General features: G+C 43.4%; 1 protein-coding gene and 1 long non-coding RNA gene across 2 annotated transcripts; both read right to left on the bottom strand.

The window, feature by feature from the left end:
- Window positions 1-6,176: 6,176 nt before the first annotated feature.
- On the bottom strand, window positions 6,177-11,710 carry mych (myelocytomatosis oncogene homolog). Its single transcript, XM_052076429.1, has 3 exons — window positions 11,337-11,710; window positions 9,563-10,137; window positions 6,177-8,598 (listed from the first exon to the last, which is right to left on the bottom strand). The coding sequence occupies exons 2-3, from the start codon at window positions 10,128-10,130 to the stop codon at window positions 8,021-8,023; spliced, it is 1,146 nt and encodes a 381-aa protein (XP_051932389.1). The 5' UTR covers window positions 10,131-10,137; window positions 11,337-11,710; the 3' UTR covers window positions 6,177-8,020.
- Window positions 11,711-12,946: 1,236 nt separating this feature from the next.
- On the bottom strand, window positions 12,947-16,142 carry LOC127607783 (uncharacterized). Its single transcript, XR_007964146.1, has 2 exons — window positions 16,011-16,142; window positions 12,947-13,953 (listed from the first exon to the last, which is right to left on the bottom strand). It is a non-coding gene; the product is annotated as an uncharacterized LOC127607783 (long non-coding RNA).
- Between the last annotated feature and the right edge of the window lie 259 nt (window positions 16,143-16,401).

Below are 16,401 nucleotides of genomic sequence, written 5' to 3'. Positions count from 1 at the left end.
TTTTTTTTTTGTCCAAAAACGCCTTACTATACATGGTCGTTTTTTTCGGCTAAAAGTTTCGTCCAAAAACGCCTTACTATACATGGCCGTTTTTTTCTTCCAAAAACGCCTTACTAAACATGGTCGTTTTTTTATCGTCCAAAAACGCCTTACTATACACGGTCATTTTTTTCGGCTAAAAGTTTCGTCCAAAAATGCCTTACTATACATGGCCGTTTTTTTTTGTCCAAAAACGCCTTACTATACATGGTCGTTTTTTTATCGTCCAAAAACGCCTTACTATACATGGTCGTTTTTTTCGGCTAAAAACGCCTTACTATACATGGCCGTTTTTTTATCCTCCAAAAATGCCTTACTATACATGGTCGTTTTTTTATCGTCCAAAAACGCCTTACTATACATGGCCGTTTTTTTCTTCCAAAAACGCCTTACTAAACATGGTCGTTTTTTTTATCGTCCAAAAACACCTTACTATACACGGTCATTTTTTTCGGCTAAAAGTTTCGTCCAAAAATGCCTTACTAAACATGGCCGTTTTTTTTTGTCCAAAAACGCCTTACTATACATGGTCGTTTTTTTATCGTCCAAAAACGCCTTACTATACATGGCCGTTTTTTTCTTCCAAAAACGCCTTACTAAACATGGTCGTTTTTTTTATCGTCCAAAAATGCCTTACTATACACGGCCGTTTTTTTCTTCCAAAAACGCCTTACTAAACATGGTCATTTTTTTTATCGTCCAAAAACGCCTTACTATACACGGTCATTTTTTTCGGCTAAAAGTTTCGTCCAAAAATGCCTTACTATACATGGCCGTTTTTTTTGTCCAAAAACGCCTTACTATACATGGTCGTTTTTTTATCGTCCAAAAACGCCTTACTATACATGGTCGTTTTTTTTCGTCCAAAAACGCCTTAGTATACACGGTCATTTTTTTCGGCTAAAAGTTTCGTCCAAAAATGCCTTACTATACATGGCCTTTTTTTTTTGTCCAAAAACGCCTTACTATACATGGTCGTTTTTTTCGGCTAAAAGTTTCGTCCAAAAACGCCTTACTATACATGGCCGTTTTTTTCTTCCAAAAACGCCTTACTAAACATGGTCGTTTTTTTTATCGTCCAAAAACGCCTTACTATACACGGTCATTTTTTTCGGCTAAAAGTTTCGTCCAAAAATGCCTTACTATACATGGCCGTTTTTTTTTGTCCAAAAACGCCTTACTATACATGGTCGTTTTTTTATCGTCCAAAAACGCCTTACTATACATGGTCGTTTTTTTCGGCTAAAAACGCCTTACTATACATGGCCGTTTTTTTATCCTCCAAAAATGCCTTACTATACATGGTCGTTTTTTTATCGTCCAAAAACGCCTTACTATACATGGCCGTTTTTTTCTTCCAAAAACGCCTTACTAAACATGGTCGTTTTTTTTATCGTCCAAAAACACCTTACTATACACGGTCATTTTTTTCGGCTAAAAGTTTCGTCCAAAAATGCCTTACTATACATGGCCGTTTTTTTTTGTCCAAAAACGCCTTACTATACATGGTCGTTTTTTTATCGTCCAAAAACGCCTTACTATACATGGCCGTTTTTTTCTTCCAAAAACGCCTTACTAAACATGGTCGTTTTTTTTATCGTCCAAAAACGCCTTACTATACACGGTCATTTTTTTCGGCTAAAAGTTTCGTCCAAAAATGCCTTACTATACATGGCCGTTTTTTTTTGTCCAAAAACGCCTTACTATACATGGTCGTTTTTTTATCGTCCAAAAACGCCTTACTATACATGGCCGTTTTTTTCTTCCAAAAACGCCTTACTAAACATGGTCGTTTTTTTTATCGTCCAAAAACGCCTTACTATACACGGTCATTTTTTTCGGCTAAAAGTTTCGTCCAAAAATGCCTTACTATACATGGCCGTTTTTTTTTGTCCAAAAACGCCTTACTATACATGGTCGTTTTTTTATCGTCCAAAAACGCCTTACTATACATGGTCGTTTTTTTTCGTCCAAAAACGCCTTACTATACACGGCCGTTTTTTTTCGTCCAAAAACGCCTTACTATACATGGTCGTTTTTTTCGGCTAAAAGTTTCGTCCAAAAACGCCTTACTATACATGGCCGTTTTTTTCTTCCAAAAACGCCTTACTAAACATGGTCGTTTTTTTTATCGTCCAAAAACGCCTTACTATACACGGTCATTTTTTTCGGCTAAAAGTTTCGTCCAAAAATGCCTTACTATACATGGCCTTTTTTTTTTGTCCAAAAACGCCTTACTATACATGGTCGTTTTTTTATCGTCCAAAAACGCCTTACTATAAATGGTCGTTTTTTTTCGGCTAAAAACGCCTTACTATACATGGCCGTTTTTTTTTGTCCAAAAACGCCTTACTATACATGGTCGTTTTTTTATCGTCCAAAAACGCCTTACTATACATGGCCGTTTTTTTCTTCCAAAAACGCCTTACTAAACATGGTCGTTTTTTTTATCGTCCAAAAACGCCTTACTATACACGGTCATTTTTTTCGGCTAAAAGTTTCGTCCAAAAATGCCTTACTATACATGGCCGTTTTTTTTTGTCCAAAAACGCCTTACTATACATGGTCGTTTTTTTATCGTCCAAAAACGCCTTACTATACATGGCCGTTTTTTTCTTCCAAAAACGCCTTACTAAACATGGTCGTTTTTTTTATCGTCCAAAAACGCCTTACTATACACGGTCATTTTTTTCGGCTAAAAGTTTCGTCCAAAAATGCCTTACTATACATGGCCGTTTTTTTTTGTCCAAAAACGCCTTACTATACATGGTCGTTTTTTTATCGTCCAAAAACGCCTTACTATACATGGTCGTTTTTTTTCGTCCAAAAACGCCTTACTATACACGGCCGTTTTTTTTCGTCCAAAAACGCCTTACTATACATGGTCGTTTTTTTCGGCTAAAAGTTTCGTCCAAAAACGCCTTACTATACATGGTCGTTTTTTTATCGTCCAAAAACGCCTTACTATACATGGCCGTTTTTTTCTTCCAAAAACGCCTTACTAAACATGGTCGTTTTTTTTATCGTCCAAAAACGCCTTACTATACACGGTCATTTTTTTCGGCTAAAAGTTTCGTCCAAAAATGCCTTACTATACATGGCCTTTTTTTTTTGTCCAAAAACGCCTTACTATACATGGTCGTTTTTTTATCGTCCAAAAACGCCTTACTATAAATGGTCGTTTTTTTTCGGCTAAAAACGCCTTACTATACATGGCCGTTTTTTTTGTCCAAAAACGCCTTACTATACATGGTCGTTTTTTTATCGTCCAAAAACGCCTTACTATACATGGCCGTTTTTTTCTTCCAAAAACGCCTTACTAAACATGGTCGTTTTTTTTATCGTCCAAAAACGCCTTACTATACACGGTCATTTTTTTCGGCTAAAAGTTTCGTCCAAAAATGCCTTACTATACATGGCCGTTTTTTTTTGTCCAAAAACGCCTTACTATACATGGTCGTTTTTTTATCGTCCAAAAACGCCTTACTATACATGGCCGTTTTTTTCTTCCAAAAACGCCTTACTAAACATGGTCGTTTTTTTTATCGTCCAAAAACGCCTTACTATACACGGTCATTTTTTTCGGCTAAAAGTTTCGTCCAAAAATGCCTTACTATACATGGCCGTTTTTTTTTGTCCAAAAACGCCTTACTATACATGGTCGTTTTTTTATCGTCCAAAAACGCCTTACTATACATGGTCGTTTTTTTTCGTCCAAAAACGCCTTACTATACACGGCCGTTTTTTTTCGTCCAAAAACGCCTTACTATACATGGTCGTTTTTTTCGGCTAAAAGTTTCGTCCAAAAACGCCTTACTATACATGGCCGTTTTTTTCTTCCAAAAACGCCTTACTAAACATGGTCGTTTTTTTTATCGTCCAAAAACGCCTTACTATACACGGTCATTTTTTTCGGCTAAAAGTTTCGTCCAAAAATGCCTTACTATACATGGCCTTTTTTTTTTGTCCAAAAACGCCTTACTATACATGGTCGTTTTTTTATCGTCCAAAAACGCCTTACTATAAATGGTCGTTTTTTTTCGGCTAAAAACGCCTTACTATACATGGCCGTTTTTTTATCCTCCAAAAATGCCTTACTATACATGGTCGTTTTTTTCGGCTAAAAACGCCTTACTAAACATGGTCGTTTTTTTATCGTCCAAAAACGCCTCACTGTACATGGTCTTTTTTTTCGGCTAAAAGTTTCGTCCAAAAATGCCTTACTATACATGGCCGTTTTTTTCGGCTAAAAACGCCTTACTATACATGGCCGTTTTTTTATCCTCCAAAAATGCCTTACTATACATGGTCGTTTTTTTCGGCTAAAAACGCCTTACTAAACATGGTCGTTTTTTTATCGTCCAAAAACGCCTTACTATACATGGTCGTTTTTTTTCGTCCAAAAACGCCTTACTATACACGGCCGTTTTTTTTCGTCCAAAAACGCCTTACTATACATGGTCGTTTTTTCGGCTAAAAGTTTCGTCCAAAAAGGCCTTACTATACATGGCCGTTTTTTTCCATCCAAAAACGCCTTACTAAACATAGTCGGTTATTTATCGTCCAAAAACGCCTTACTATACATGGCCGTTTTTTTTTCCGTCCAAAAACGCCTTACTATACATGGTCGTTTTTTTTCAGCTAAAAACGCCTTACTGTACATGGTCATTTTGTGGGGGACTAAAAACACCCAACTATACATGGTCGTTTTGTGGGGGGCTAAAAACGGCTTACTCTAGCGTAACCCTATTTTGAAACCATACGAGTTTAAAACCTTACTTTAAAAGCATAACCGTAGTTTAAAACCTTAATTTGAAATCCTAACCTCATAATCCTAGTGTTAAAACTTTGCTTGAAACCCTAACCCCAGTTAGAAACTCAAATATAAAACCCTAACTCTCATCTGACACCCTGTCTTAAAACCCCAACTCTAGTTTAAAATCCTACTTTGGAACTCTTTAGTTTCAAACCTTTTTTTAAAACCCCAACACTAGTTGAAACCCATCCTTTGAAACCCCAACTCCTGTTTAAAAATCATAATTTAAAAGTCTTTCCCACTCTTGGAACCTTTTTAAATCCCTAATTCAAAACTTCAACCCCGTCTTAAAACCCTAACCTTGGTTTGAAATGTTACTTTGAAACCCTAGCCATGGCTTTTTTTTTTCTTTTGAGTTTCACTTGTTTGACGACGCCAGCAAGGCGACGGCCGTCAGTTGGTGGCGATTGTGAGCAATTTGCTCATTCATTCAGTTCTTGCGCACTCTCACGAGAGGTGAAACGTCGCCGTCCGTTCAATGGATGCAAATGAGGGGCAGCACCAGACGGGCAAAGCGGGGAACTTTGGAGGCAGCAAAATTCCCCTCTCATGTCACTCTTACTTTCAAGTGACGAACCAAGACGGCCAACTTTCAGCATTTGATCAAAACAACCCCAAAAGAAAAAAAACCCCCAACAAACCAAAAATAAATCGGCCATTTTTGTTTTGTTCAAAGTGTATTTTCAAAGTTCAAAGTCTGCCGCATGTCCAAAGTGTGTGTTTATCATGTTCAAAGTGTGTTTGTGGTGTTTTGCTGGCTCGGAGTTATCAGTGACCGCCCGCAAAAAAGACCCCTCCCCGGCTTTTTTTTTTTTTTTTACAACATCTGATCCGTTCACTTGCTTGTTATCTGAACACACCTGACGCTCACCTTGACCCACATTACAACGCAGGCAAACATGTCCATAGCGACACGTTTGCACAACACGATTGTCATGTCAGCAGGCGGGACCTTCACTCAACCCCCACCCTGAGACAAAGCCGGCAAATCTTACGCTTGAGGGTTTTTTTTGTGTGCATCTGAGAGTTGAAACGAGCGCCGATTGAACGGATGGGGAACATTTTTAACGATTATCGTTTCCTTTCCAGAAATCTTTTGTCCGGCAATAAAACTAAAGTAAAAATGTGACCAAAAAAAAAAAGCCGGAACAATGTAATTTTGCAAGACTTAAAAAAAAAATAGAACAAAGGCGAAACACTACAAAAAAATTCCAATGTCATACCACAAAAAAATGACGGCCTTAATTCACAAGTCAACTCGTTTTCCATTAGCATGTTAAAATCATAAAAAAATTAAAAATCTGGGTACATGACAACAGCCTTACTTTTGAGAATTCCTTTATCATATTCATACATTCCTGAGCGAAAAAAAATGCACAATACAATTTAAAAAAAAAAATATTTGTGGAGACACTCCAAGCAGACATTTCTCCAACTCTCGTTCTTTAATTTCACGAATATAAAAAAAAAAGTGCTGGTGAAAAAAAAAAAATCTTTCAATACTCCAAAAATTCAAAATGGAAAAACAAACCCCCCAAAGGGGGGGAAAAAAAAAACCTAAAATAATTTATGATCGAACAACAAAATGTACATCATAAAAAGCCCAAAATCTGTACAGTATTTTAGACACCGATCATGAGGAGCTCGACACTGGCTGGGAAGGGGTCGAGGCGGAGGTAGCTTTTCAAACTCATCCCTGCCGTCCTTTAATTTTTTTTTTTTTTATTCTTTCTCTCCAACGACCAACTTCACAGGAAGGTGACGCTGCTCTAGTCCCGAGCAAAAGTCGTCCTGCGCATTGAGGATGCGCCAATCAACCAGAGAGGGCAAAAGCTGCTACTTTCTGTTGCTGCAACAGGTCACCGACACCCAAAGGGGCAAGTGGGGGGGGGGGGGGGCAGGCGGTGGGGCAGTGGTCCTGGCAACATCTCAGCGAGCAGAACGCGCCGTTTCAACAAAGATGATGATGTTACCAGAAAGCCCCCCCCCCAAAAAGAAAAATCAAAAACTTTGGTGACGCTGGTGTCAAACTTGAGGCCATGGGGCCCCACCCAAGCAAAAAGTGTCGACAATATGGCTTTTTTTCTTCAAAACAGTCATCGTTTTAGATTTGTGGCAAAATTTATCTTTCATCACTTGAACAGATAGCAACAAACATTTTTATCGCTCTTAACAAATCGAAAATTTCTTGTACAGTGGACCCCATGTTTTATTATATTACAATGGTTTGACAAAAGACGAATAAAACGGTGATCGTCTTCACAAAAAAAAAAAAAAGTGAGCATGCTCAGGTTAAAACAAGGGATGCAAAGAAGAGGAGCATGGGGGTAAAGAATGCAAACGAGAGGGGGGTGGGGGGGGGGATTTTGCGAATAACAAATGGCGCCTTTGAATTGACCAAACGGCGACGACGCGGGTCCACTGTAAACTTCCGAGATTTGGCCGTTGTCACCATTTCCCACTTTGAAAACATCCATCAATCAAAAAATGAGTTTGACACACTCAAAAGGCATCAGATGCTGATTTTAAACAACAGCAACAAAAACAACAACAACAAAAAAAAACATTAAAAAGGAAAAAGTTCTGGGAACCTGCAAAAAAGGACCTAAAGGCCATCAAAATGCCGAACGGCGGAGGGATTGCTGGTTGCTATGGCTACAAGACATCCCGAATACACAACTCGCAACAAGCACCCAATTTTGGCCCCTCTAGAGCTGACAAAATGGGAGGGGGGCGGGGGGTAGAAAGCCTCACCTCCCTCCCTTTGCACCCCATACCATTTTCTCTGCCCTTCTATGACTCCCCCAACCTCCCTCTTTTTTTTTTTAAATTTAGCTTCACTCTGACATCTCAAGGCCAAAATTGCGACTTTTTGCGAGTCGTGTATGTTCAAGTTTCATCAACAAGAACTGACCTCGCTTGCGTCGTGTGCGTGTATTCAAACAGTCAGCAGTCAAGGCATCGCAATGAATGTGTGTGCGCGTGTGTGTGTGTGTGTGTGGGCCCGTGAGCATAAAGTCTACTGAGAAGTCCATCTTTGTGCGTCCTTGTCAACATCCTCCTGGTTCCTGAAAGCAAAAATGTCATTTCTGTTGTACAAAAAAAAAAAAAAAAAAGAAAAATCTCTCCGCGCCTTTTTGTGTCCCCCCCCACCCCGCCGCCCCTTTACGAGCGCGCGGGCGTCCGCAGGTGCTGCAGTCGCGCTTTGAGCTCCCCCTGCTTGGCGCGCAGTTTGTCCCGGCGCACCTGCAGCCGCCCGGCGGCGTCCTCCAAGCCGTGGATGCAGTCTCGGGCCTTTTTCAGGATGACCACCTTGGACGCCTTGTCGTTGCGCGACAGCTCGGGGATGTTGTCGCGCAGGCGCATGAAGCAGTTCTTCAGCTCGTTGCGCCGCTGACGCTCCATCACGTTGTGCGTGCGCCGACGCTCCTCCTCGTCCTCCGTCTCGGCCGGGTGCCGCCACGACGCCTGCTGGTGGCGGGCGGACGACGATGAGGAGGACCAGGCGTGATGATGATGATGGGCGCCGCCGCCGCGGGAGCGCTTGGCGGACGAGGAAGGAGGCGGCGGGGAGGCCGGGCGCGGCGCGGCGTAGTTATGCTGCAGCTGGATCTCAAAGTGGTGGCGGCGGAGCGCGCGACGCTCCTCGTCGTCGTCGTCGTCTTCGTCGCGCTGCTTCTGCCGGCAGGCGGGCGGCGGGCTGGGGGGGCAGCGGCCCACCGTCACCACGTCGATCTCTTCCTCTGTCAGAGCACAGGCGAAGACGATTAGCAGAGCATTTTGGCGCGGCCGACGGCAAGCGGGACGAGTGGACAGGAAATTTGGTTGTCTTTTTTTTTGGGGGGGGGGGGTGAATATACAGTTTACAACATTGAATTTGGTTGACAACACGTTTGTTTCAGTGAACTAAAACATTTTGTATTTTTAATCTATTCTCATTCATATATCCACATCCATACATTTGCAGTAGCTTTGAGGTCAAAACTACTTTTGCCTTTATTTTACATCTCTACTTTTAAAAATTCATTCATTCATCTTCCGAGCCGCTTGATCCTCACTAGGGTCGCGGGGGGGTGCTGGAGCCTATCCCAGCTGTCTTCGGGCAGTAGGCGGGGGACACCCTGAATTGGTTGCCAGCCAATCGCAGGGCACACAGAGACGAACAACCATTCGCGCTCACACCTCGGGACAATTTAGAGTGTTCAATCAGCCTGCCACGCATGTTTTTGGAATGTGGGAGGAAACCGGAGCACCCGGAGAAAACCCACGCAGGCCCGGGGAGAACATGCAAACTCCACACAGGGAGGCCGGAGCTGGAATCGAACCCGGTACCTCTGCACTGTGAAGCCCACGTGCTAACCACTGGACTACCGGGCCGCCCCTTTTAAAAATTAAAGTTAATTAAAACATTTTAAAACAACGGCATGAATAAAAATGATTTAAAAGATATTTTATATATTTAGGGACCCCCCCCCCCCCATGTATAGTGATGAGTCAAATGGCTATCCAACAAAACGGTTCACCACTTCCTGTGTGGTTAACGGTCAGCAATGCCAAGACTGCGTGACTCATTACACACGCGCGCTCGCACAGAGCTGTCAGTGAGCAAGCGAGACCCCGCCCACTTAAAAAAAAAATGCCGGCAAGCGCGCACGTGTGTGTGTGCGTGCGCAGACTTGAAAGAGCTAAAGAAACGTTTGGTCTCACCGGAATCGCTGGACGAGTACACGGACACGTCGCCTCCGGCGGAATAGTAGTCGGACGTCGCCTCGGCCGTCTCGCGGCCCCCCATCAGGTTCTGGCAGTCCAGCGTGGAGCCGGCGAGCCCCTCGAAGATGCTGGTGTCCATGTCGGACAGGAGCGGGCTGGAGCCCAGGACGGACGTCGCCAGCTTCTCCGCCGGGCTCTTGTCCGACGACGCCAGGCAGCGCCACAGGCCGTCCTCGTCGTTTTCATCCTCCAACGAGGGGGGGCCGGGCCGGCCCCCTCCCCCGCCGTCGCTCCCGCCGCCACCTTCCTTGTCATGGATGAAGGCCCAGTTCCAGTTGAGGTGCATGTCGTAGTCCTCCATCAGGATGTCCGACACGTAGCTCAGCTGGTCGCCGCTGGAGAGGGGCTTGGCCCCACCGGGGGCGCCCGTCGCCTTCATGGGGGGCGACTGTGGGGGCGTGGGCAGTGACTGGAGGTCCTTCATCAATATTTGGCAGAACTCTTCGTCGAAAAGCAGCGGCTCCGAGTAGAGCCAGTCCTGCGACTGGGCGAAGCTTTGCAACATCTTCAAACTGCAGACAAAACAAATAAAAGCACAAAAAAAAAATCTTTACAATCTTGAAATCCAGACAAGCAGGTCACTCCCAGAGTGAAAGTGAACTCGCCCAATAAAAGTGAGTTGCACTCCAAGTGGGGCTGCCCTTTTATCCATGTTTACATCAAAGGGGCTCCACCCACTCCTTTCAAGGCTGCGAAACCCCCGAAAGAAAAAAAAAGCCCACACCCTTTTCGCCCCCCCCCCCCCCCACGTCACTGCAACAGCTGGAGATGTGCAAGGGGGTGGGGGGGTCAACGGCAACACCTCCTGTGCTCAATTTCCAAGTAATAGCTTCATGGAGGTTAACAAATCACAACTCTCACTGAAGACACCGGCGTGCGTTGTCTGCAGGGCGTGGAGGTCATGTCAGCCACATGCCGCCGCGTGGATGTGTTGCGTGCTCGCCGTGGACAACAAAGCCATAGCCGTTTGCTGCATGCATTTTACACACAGACACCCCCCCCCCCCCGCCCCCCACACACCAACACAGTATGTATAAGCATCCGGGCGAATGGGGGTTAGGGGATTACTTTAACGCCCTTGTGCGCGGGGGGTGGGGGGTGGAAACGGGCTCCACGCGTGGAATTTTTTTTTTTCAGTTTAAACAAAAACACACCCACGCCGATTTACTCTCCAAGACGTAGCACGAAGATATTCCAAGCGCATTTAGCACGGAGTGAGGCAGTTTTTGAGCAATGAAAAAGCTCGTGAAAAATACGCACATTTCCTAATGGGGGTTTGGCTCCTCCGCGGTGAGCTAACGAACGCCCCTAGCGCAGCGACAAATGAGAGACACGTGTGCGAGTCTTGAACAATTTAACAGCGATTTCACCATCAACTTTGACGCCGGTTTTCTTTCACGCACATTATACAAGCAGGGACGGTGACAAAAATGCCAACAATTGTGTGGTTTTTGAGAAACTAAGTAGCTTGTGAAAATGTGCGCATTTCCAAAGGAAGCTTTTGGATACCGACGACACCCAGCGGCGTCTTTACGCGACGCATTTCTGAAAGCAACCCGGCGACGGCAACCATTTAAAAACCACGCTCGGTACACGACGAAGCGTGGGAACTCGACCTCCGCGGCGTTTCCCTTGAGCTGCGGCAGTTGTCGTCGGTTACACTTTTTTTTGAAATCTAGTCGTCATAAAGACACGAAAGAGGCGTTCTTACCGGCAGTTGGGATTTCAAAGAAAATGTTGTATTTCAAGTGGAAGAACAACATCCACGGAGGTCAAAGTCCAGCCCACGTAAAGCAAGTAGCCGACGGGGACGACGACGACGACTCCTTGGCGGCGAAGAGAAACTGCTGTCTTGTTAAGTTGGACGGCAAACAGGGCAGCATGGTTTGCTGTGACCTTTTTCGCTCGACCGGCTCGATGCGAGCACACTGAGTGGGTGTGGCCGGCGCGGCCGCAGAGTTTTTATGGGCGCGGTGCGCCGGTGTCCATCCGCGAAAAAAAAACGCGCCAAAACGTCACCCACGGCGTACCGGCCCGGGATCGATTTTTGAATCATTGATGTGAATCGGCCTTTACATCGGTTCAGGACAGGAAACTGTCGGTTGGAGGCGGAACCGTGAAAGCTCTTGCGCGAAGGGGGTCTAGAGCGCCTTGCTGGCGTAGGGATACCCTGGCGCAAGCTGTGATTCAAGGAAAAAGGATGGCGGTAAAAATGAGCACATTCACACACGTGGACCGACTGGAGAAGCCGGCTGTCTGTCTGCCTGTCTGCCTGCCTGCCTGTCTGTCTCTTTAATCGTTATTTAAAGTGGCAGTACAGTACTTGAATTCTAATTGCGACACTGCATGGAAATAGTCAAAGTACATTTGACTTAAAAAAAAAGAATGAAAAAATAAATAAAGGTTTGTTTTTATTTTGAATTGGAAAAAAGTTACAAATGTCATAGGTTTCAAAAATATTTCTGTATATTAAAAACTAAACTCTCAAATTAAAATGTCTGAAACCTATCACAAAAAGTACATTTAATGTGTGTGTGTGTGTATACATATACATATATATAGATGTATGTGTATATATATATATGTATGTATATATGTGTCATGTAGCCCATCCCAGTGGGATACACTCTGGACTGGTCGCCAGCCAAGCAAACATTCACTCTCATAATCACATTTATGGCCAATTTAGAGTCTTACTACATTGGCTGTGCCCAAATTCACCATCTGTATCCTTCGAAGATCGCATTTCCTTCCGACGCAACTCGACCGCACGTGGTTTCCAAATTCTAGAAAGACAATTCGCAGACTCGGTGGTTTGACGCTTTCAATAACTCTTTGTCATGTAGCCTCCGTGGACCGCATTAACCGTGACGAATTTGGAGAAACTTCGTGTGAATTTGGGACGCCACGTGCCATCGAGTCGCAACGGAAGTGACGTCCCGCGGCCGAAAATACGCTCTTTTGCAGGACCCGGCCCTTGAATTTGAACGTAGCCTTTGTCATTTGTCAATCAATTGATCAAAACTGTAATTCAATGACCACCTTTATCGGACGATTACATTAGGTTCAAAGTCAAAATAGGTTGCACGATTTTGTCCAAAATGATGATGACAATTATTAAATCACAATTATTCATCATGTTAGGGAACATATTTATTTTGACTACACTTCATTTCAACATACAATGTGTGTCAACAGTTTTCAGTGCAAAATTAAACACTTAAATCTTCACGTGTTGTCTTTTTAGAACATTTTTTTTTTGCGGAAAAAATAAAATGTTTCCAAGAATGTGAGAAAGTGCTTGATGAGATGCCAGCCACATTGTAAGATAAGAAAACCTTTATTAGTCTCGCAATGGAGAAATTCCCGATTCACAGCAGCAAAGTTATGAAAGGAAGAAGTAGAACAACAAAATATAGGAGCTGCTGGAAAGGCAGCCACTCTCGCGGCGCCATTTTGAAGTCAAAAATAACAAAAATAACACAACACAACACATAGGACACAGACAGTCGTGCAATCTTCACCACTTTTCTGCATACACTTTGTTGTCTGAAGCAGTTCTAGATGAAAGAGGAGAGGATCAAAGTGTCCTTTCACCAGTTGGATCAGAGACATCAAGCTGAAAATGCGCACGCGTCTGCTACGAGCTAAGTTTTGAAAGCAAACAGGAAGCTGTAGCGTCCATTGACGAAAAAGAGATGAGTTCACTTTCTCCCGTCCCACATAATCCGCTGCCATCCCTCCAAGCGAGGATGCATTTTGGGACGCCTGCAGTCGTCAATGGCGGCGAATGTTAAACGAACATTCAGGTTGATTTAATCGGACCAGACAAAATGGCGATGGTGATTACAAGTCAATTAATTGTGTTGTCCTATTTCAATTTACAATGTAATCGTTATCTTGACCGTTTTATTCAATCATTGCACTGTCTCTTGAACTCTTTGTCATTCCTGACGAGCACCTGTTCAAATTCCTTTTTTTCGGGGGGGGGGGGGGGGGGGTGATGTGACTTTATTCTGGTTCCGTCCTCCTGAATGTCCTGATTTCCTCCACTTTGCTCTACTTTTTTGTTCTCTCTCTCCGCAGTGCCCCGTAAAGCAGCACGAGATGTGTGAAAGAGGTGAAGTGTGTCCGAGTTGGCATGGATCAAGCTCGCGTACCCGCAGCCCTCCTTCTTGGTCCTCTTCCTCTGCCTCTTTACATAACTGATGGAGTTGTGGGGTGGGGGGGGGGAGGGGGGAACTCTGTCGTACACGTGTGGGCCGTCCAGCCAATCGGGGTTGGCGTGGCCCAGCTGCATGTGAGTGCTCGGCATGCTCGGAGGAATGCTGCAAGGAGGCGCCAAGCCTTCCGTTACCAGTAGTTGAGACCCGAAATACTGCATACATCTCCAAACTAACATGTAATAAAATAAAATTTAAAAAAAATAAAAAATAAAAAGGAAAACCCTGTTATGGGCAAAAAACATGAATAAATAAGACTTTTTTTGTTCGTAGGAAAAATAATTATTAACATCAAACATTCAGTGTATTATAAGATTGTCCTGTATTCCTTTTTTTAGGAAATAGATCATTAAAAAAATTAAAAATAAGGACAAATAAAAGTTGTGCATGTTTTCCCTCATGCAAAATTATTTAATTTAATGCAAAAAAAAATCCATGATAATTTATATTTAGTTATAATTTAAACTTATTTCAAGTGCATGTAGCCAGTTGTCAATTTGCTGGGGTTGCTTCATATAAAAAAAAAATTTTCCATGACAATTATTTGTCATGGAGCTTATTTTTAAAGATGGTTTATGTTAGTTGAAATGTAACTAGATTTTTTTTTAAATTAAAATCAGTTTGTTAAGTTTTATTTCAAGATGCATTTATCTGAATGTATTTTTAACATTCACGTTTAGTTAGAACTTCACGTCATATGAATCCGTTGTGAGCGCGTGTTGCCTCCCACACAAATTTCTTCTTCTTGTTTTAATAAGATGCATTCCAAAGAGTGTTGAGTTATACTTTTTTAAAATACATTTTTCAAATAAAATACTTTTTTTTTTATCTAAAGATGCTTTTAAACTTTGCATGCATGTCCTCGTCCGCACGCGACATGCTCATTTCATCGTGTCCTCCATGCATGTGCTTTGTGTGTTGCATGCAAAGCTCACAACAGACATAATCGGAGAAGATAAGTATATCGAGGCCGTAATTGCAGCCTTGCAGGGAGTCTTTTGCACCCTGAGGGGGTGCAAAAGCATTTTTTTTTTTACATCTCCCTAAATGGCAACAAATTGCAATGTGATCATTCCAATTAAAGATGGTGCTCCAGATTTGTGATGTGGGAGGGGCTTACAGAAAACAGGGGGCGGGGGTTGGGCGGCATTCCGGAACACAAAGAAGGGAGGCGTCCCTGTCCAGATGTGGGTTAATGTGCCACCTACAGGACAATGGCAGACTGACTGAGTGGCTTGCTGATTCACGGACTTCATTCGGGGACAGCTGCCGTAATGCGCCGGCTTGTTCCGAATCTGCGCTCACACATGAAATCCGTTTGCTTTCGACTCAACATAACGTCGCATGACACAACGAGTCCTTTGTGTCACGACAGATTGTGTAACCGTAGACTTGGGGTAATGGCTAGAATTTGCAGTTAGTGTCTCCAAAATTCGGTTCGTTTTCGTTTGTGTCGGAGGTCAGTTACAATGATTAGGGGGTTAAAGGTCAGACCCAGGTCACTTTAGGTTGTTTTGACATGGGTTCGCGTTCAAGTCCTTGTAAAGTGAAAAGAAATGCATCTTCAAAAGTTGACCCAGACCCATGAAGTGTTAACAAGCCTGCAAAAATTTCAATGACCCCCCCTCCAAAAAAAAAAAAGAAATGAGGTGCCCTGTGCCGCGCAGGAACTAGCTACCTAGCTCACCGTGCTGCTAACTTGGCAAAACACGCACCAGGAACCTGACGCTTGCATTACCACCAAAATCTGTGCTATCGATGAAAATAAAGCCCATTATCTGTAAAATTCTGAACTACATTATTAACCGCCGGTCCCTGCACATATTTTCAGCAATTATTTTCAAACATCTGGAATGTATTTTGAAAAAAGAAAATCTCAGACTTTCTCTTATGAAATTTTTAACGCCCGGGTGTTGGTCGTGGCGTGGGAGAGTGTCAAGGGTTCAACTTTGACCCAGATCATAAACAGCACGGTTGAGGTCAGATTCAGAGTTAGTTTTTGGGTCATGTGCAGGGTAGAGGTGTGTTTTAGGGTTACACCCAGGTCATAAATCTTTATTATCGGGGTCAGGTTTTGGGCTGGCATTCTTGGTTAGGTAAATTTGTTAGGATCGGGGTTGGACCTAGTTTACAGGAGGTAGGATTAAGTTTAGGGTGAGTACCAGGTAACGGTCGGTCCAGCTTCATCCTTCACTCACGTTACAGATCTCATTGAAGGAGTTCTAGGAACTGGCCAGATGAACTCTGGGTAACGGGACAAAGAAGTGAGGAGGGTGGGATTACAGTCATAAAGCAGGTACTGTATGTATGTATGTATGTGTAACCGGTGGCTTTCCTCTGTTTTGTGTTCATATATTATTCCACAGGAGTCAATTTGGGTCACCAAATGTTTTTTTGTATTTTCCGACCCTTGTGCATAAAATGACAAGAGACTAGTGATTTACTCAGACGGTCTCGCTGGCTTTCCTGGGATCATAAACAATAGAAATAGTTTGCGTGCTAATCGACGTTAGCAACATTAGCTTAATCCGACAACGGACGGCTCGCTGGCTT

The sequence above is a fragment of the Hippocampus zosterae genome, chromosome 9 (assembly GCF_025434085.1).
Source record: "Hippocampus zosterae strain Florida chromosome 9, ASM2543408v3, whole genome shotgun sequence".
In the NCBI taxonomy this organism is placed as follows: domain Eukaryota; kingdom Metazoa; phylum Chordata; class Actinopteri; order Syngnathiformes; family Syngnathidae; genus Hippocampus; species Hippocampus zosterae.
The sequence above is the reverse complement of the archived record's forward strand: the minus strand, read 5'-3'. Positions and strand labels throughout refer to the sequence as shown.

Coding starts and splice junctions, on each gene's coding strand:
- mych (XM_052076429.1), bottom strand. CDS start 10,130: ATGTTGCAAAGCTTCGCCCAGTCGCAGGACTGGCTCTACTCGGAGCCG. Junction 8,599..9,562: donor GTACTCGTCCAGCGATTCCG/GTGAGACCAAAC, acceptor GTGCTCTGACAG/AGGAAGAGATCGACGTGGTG.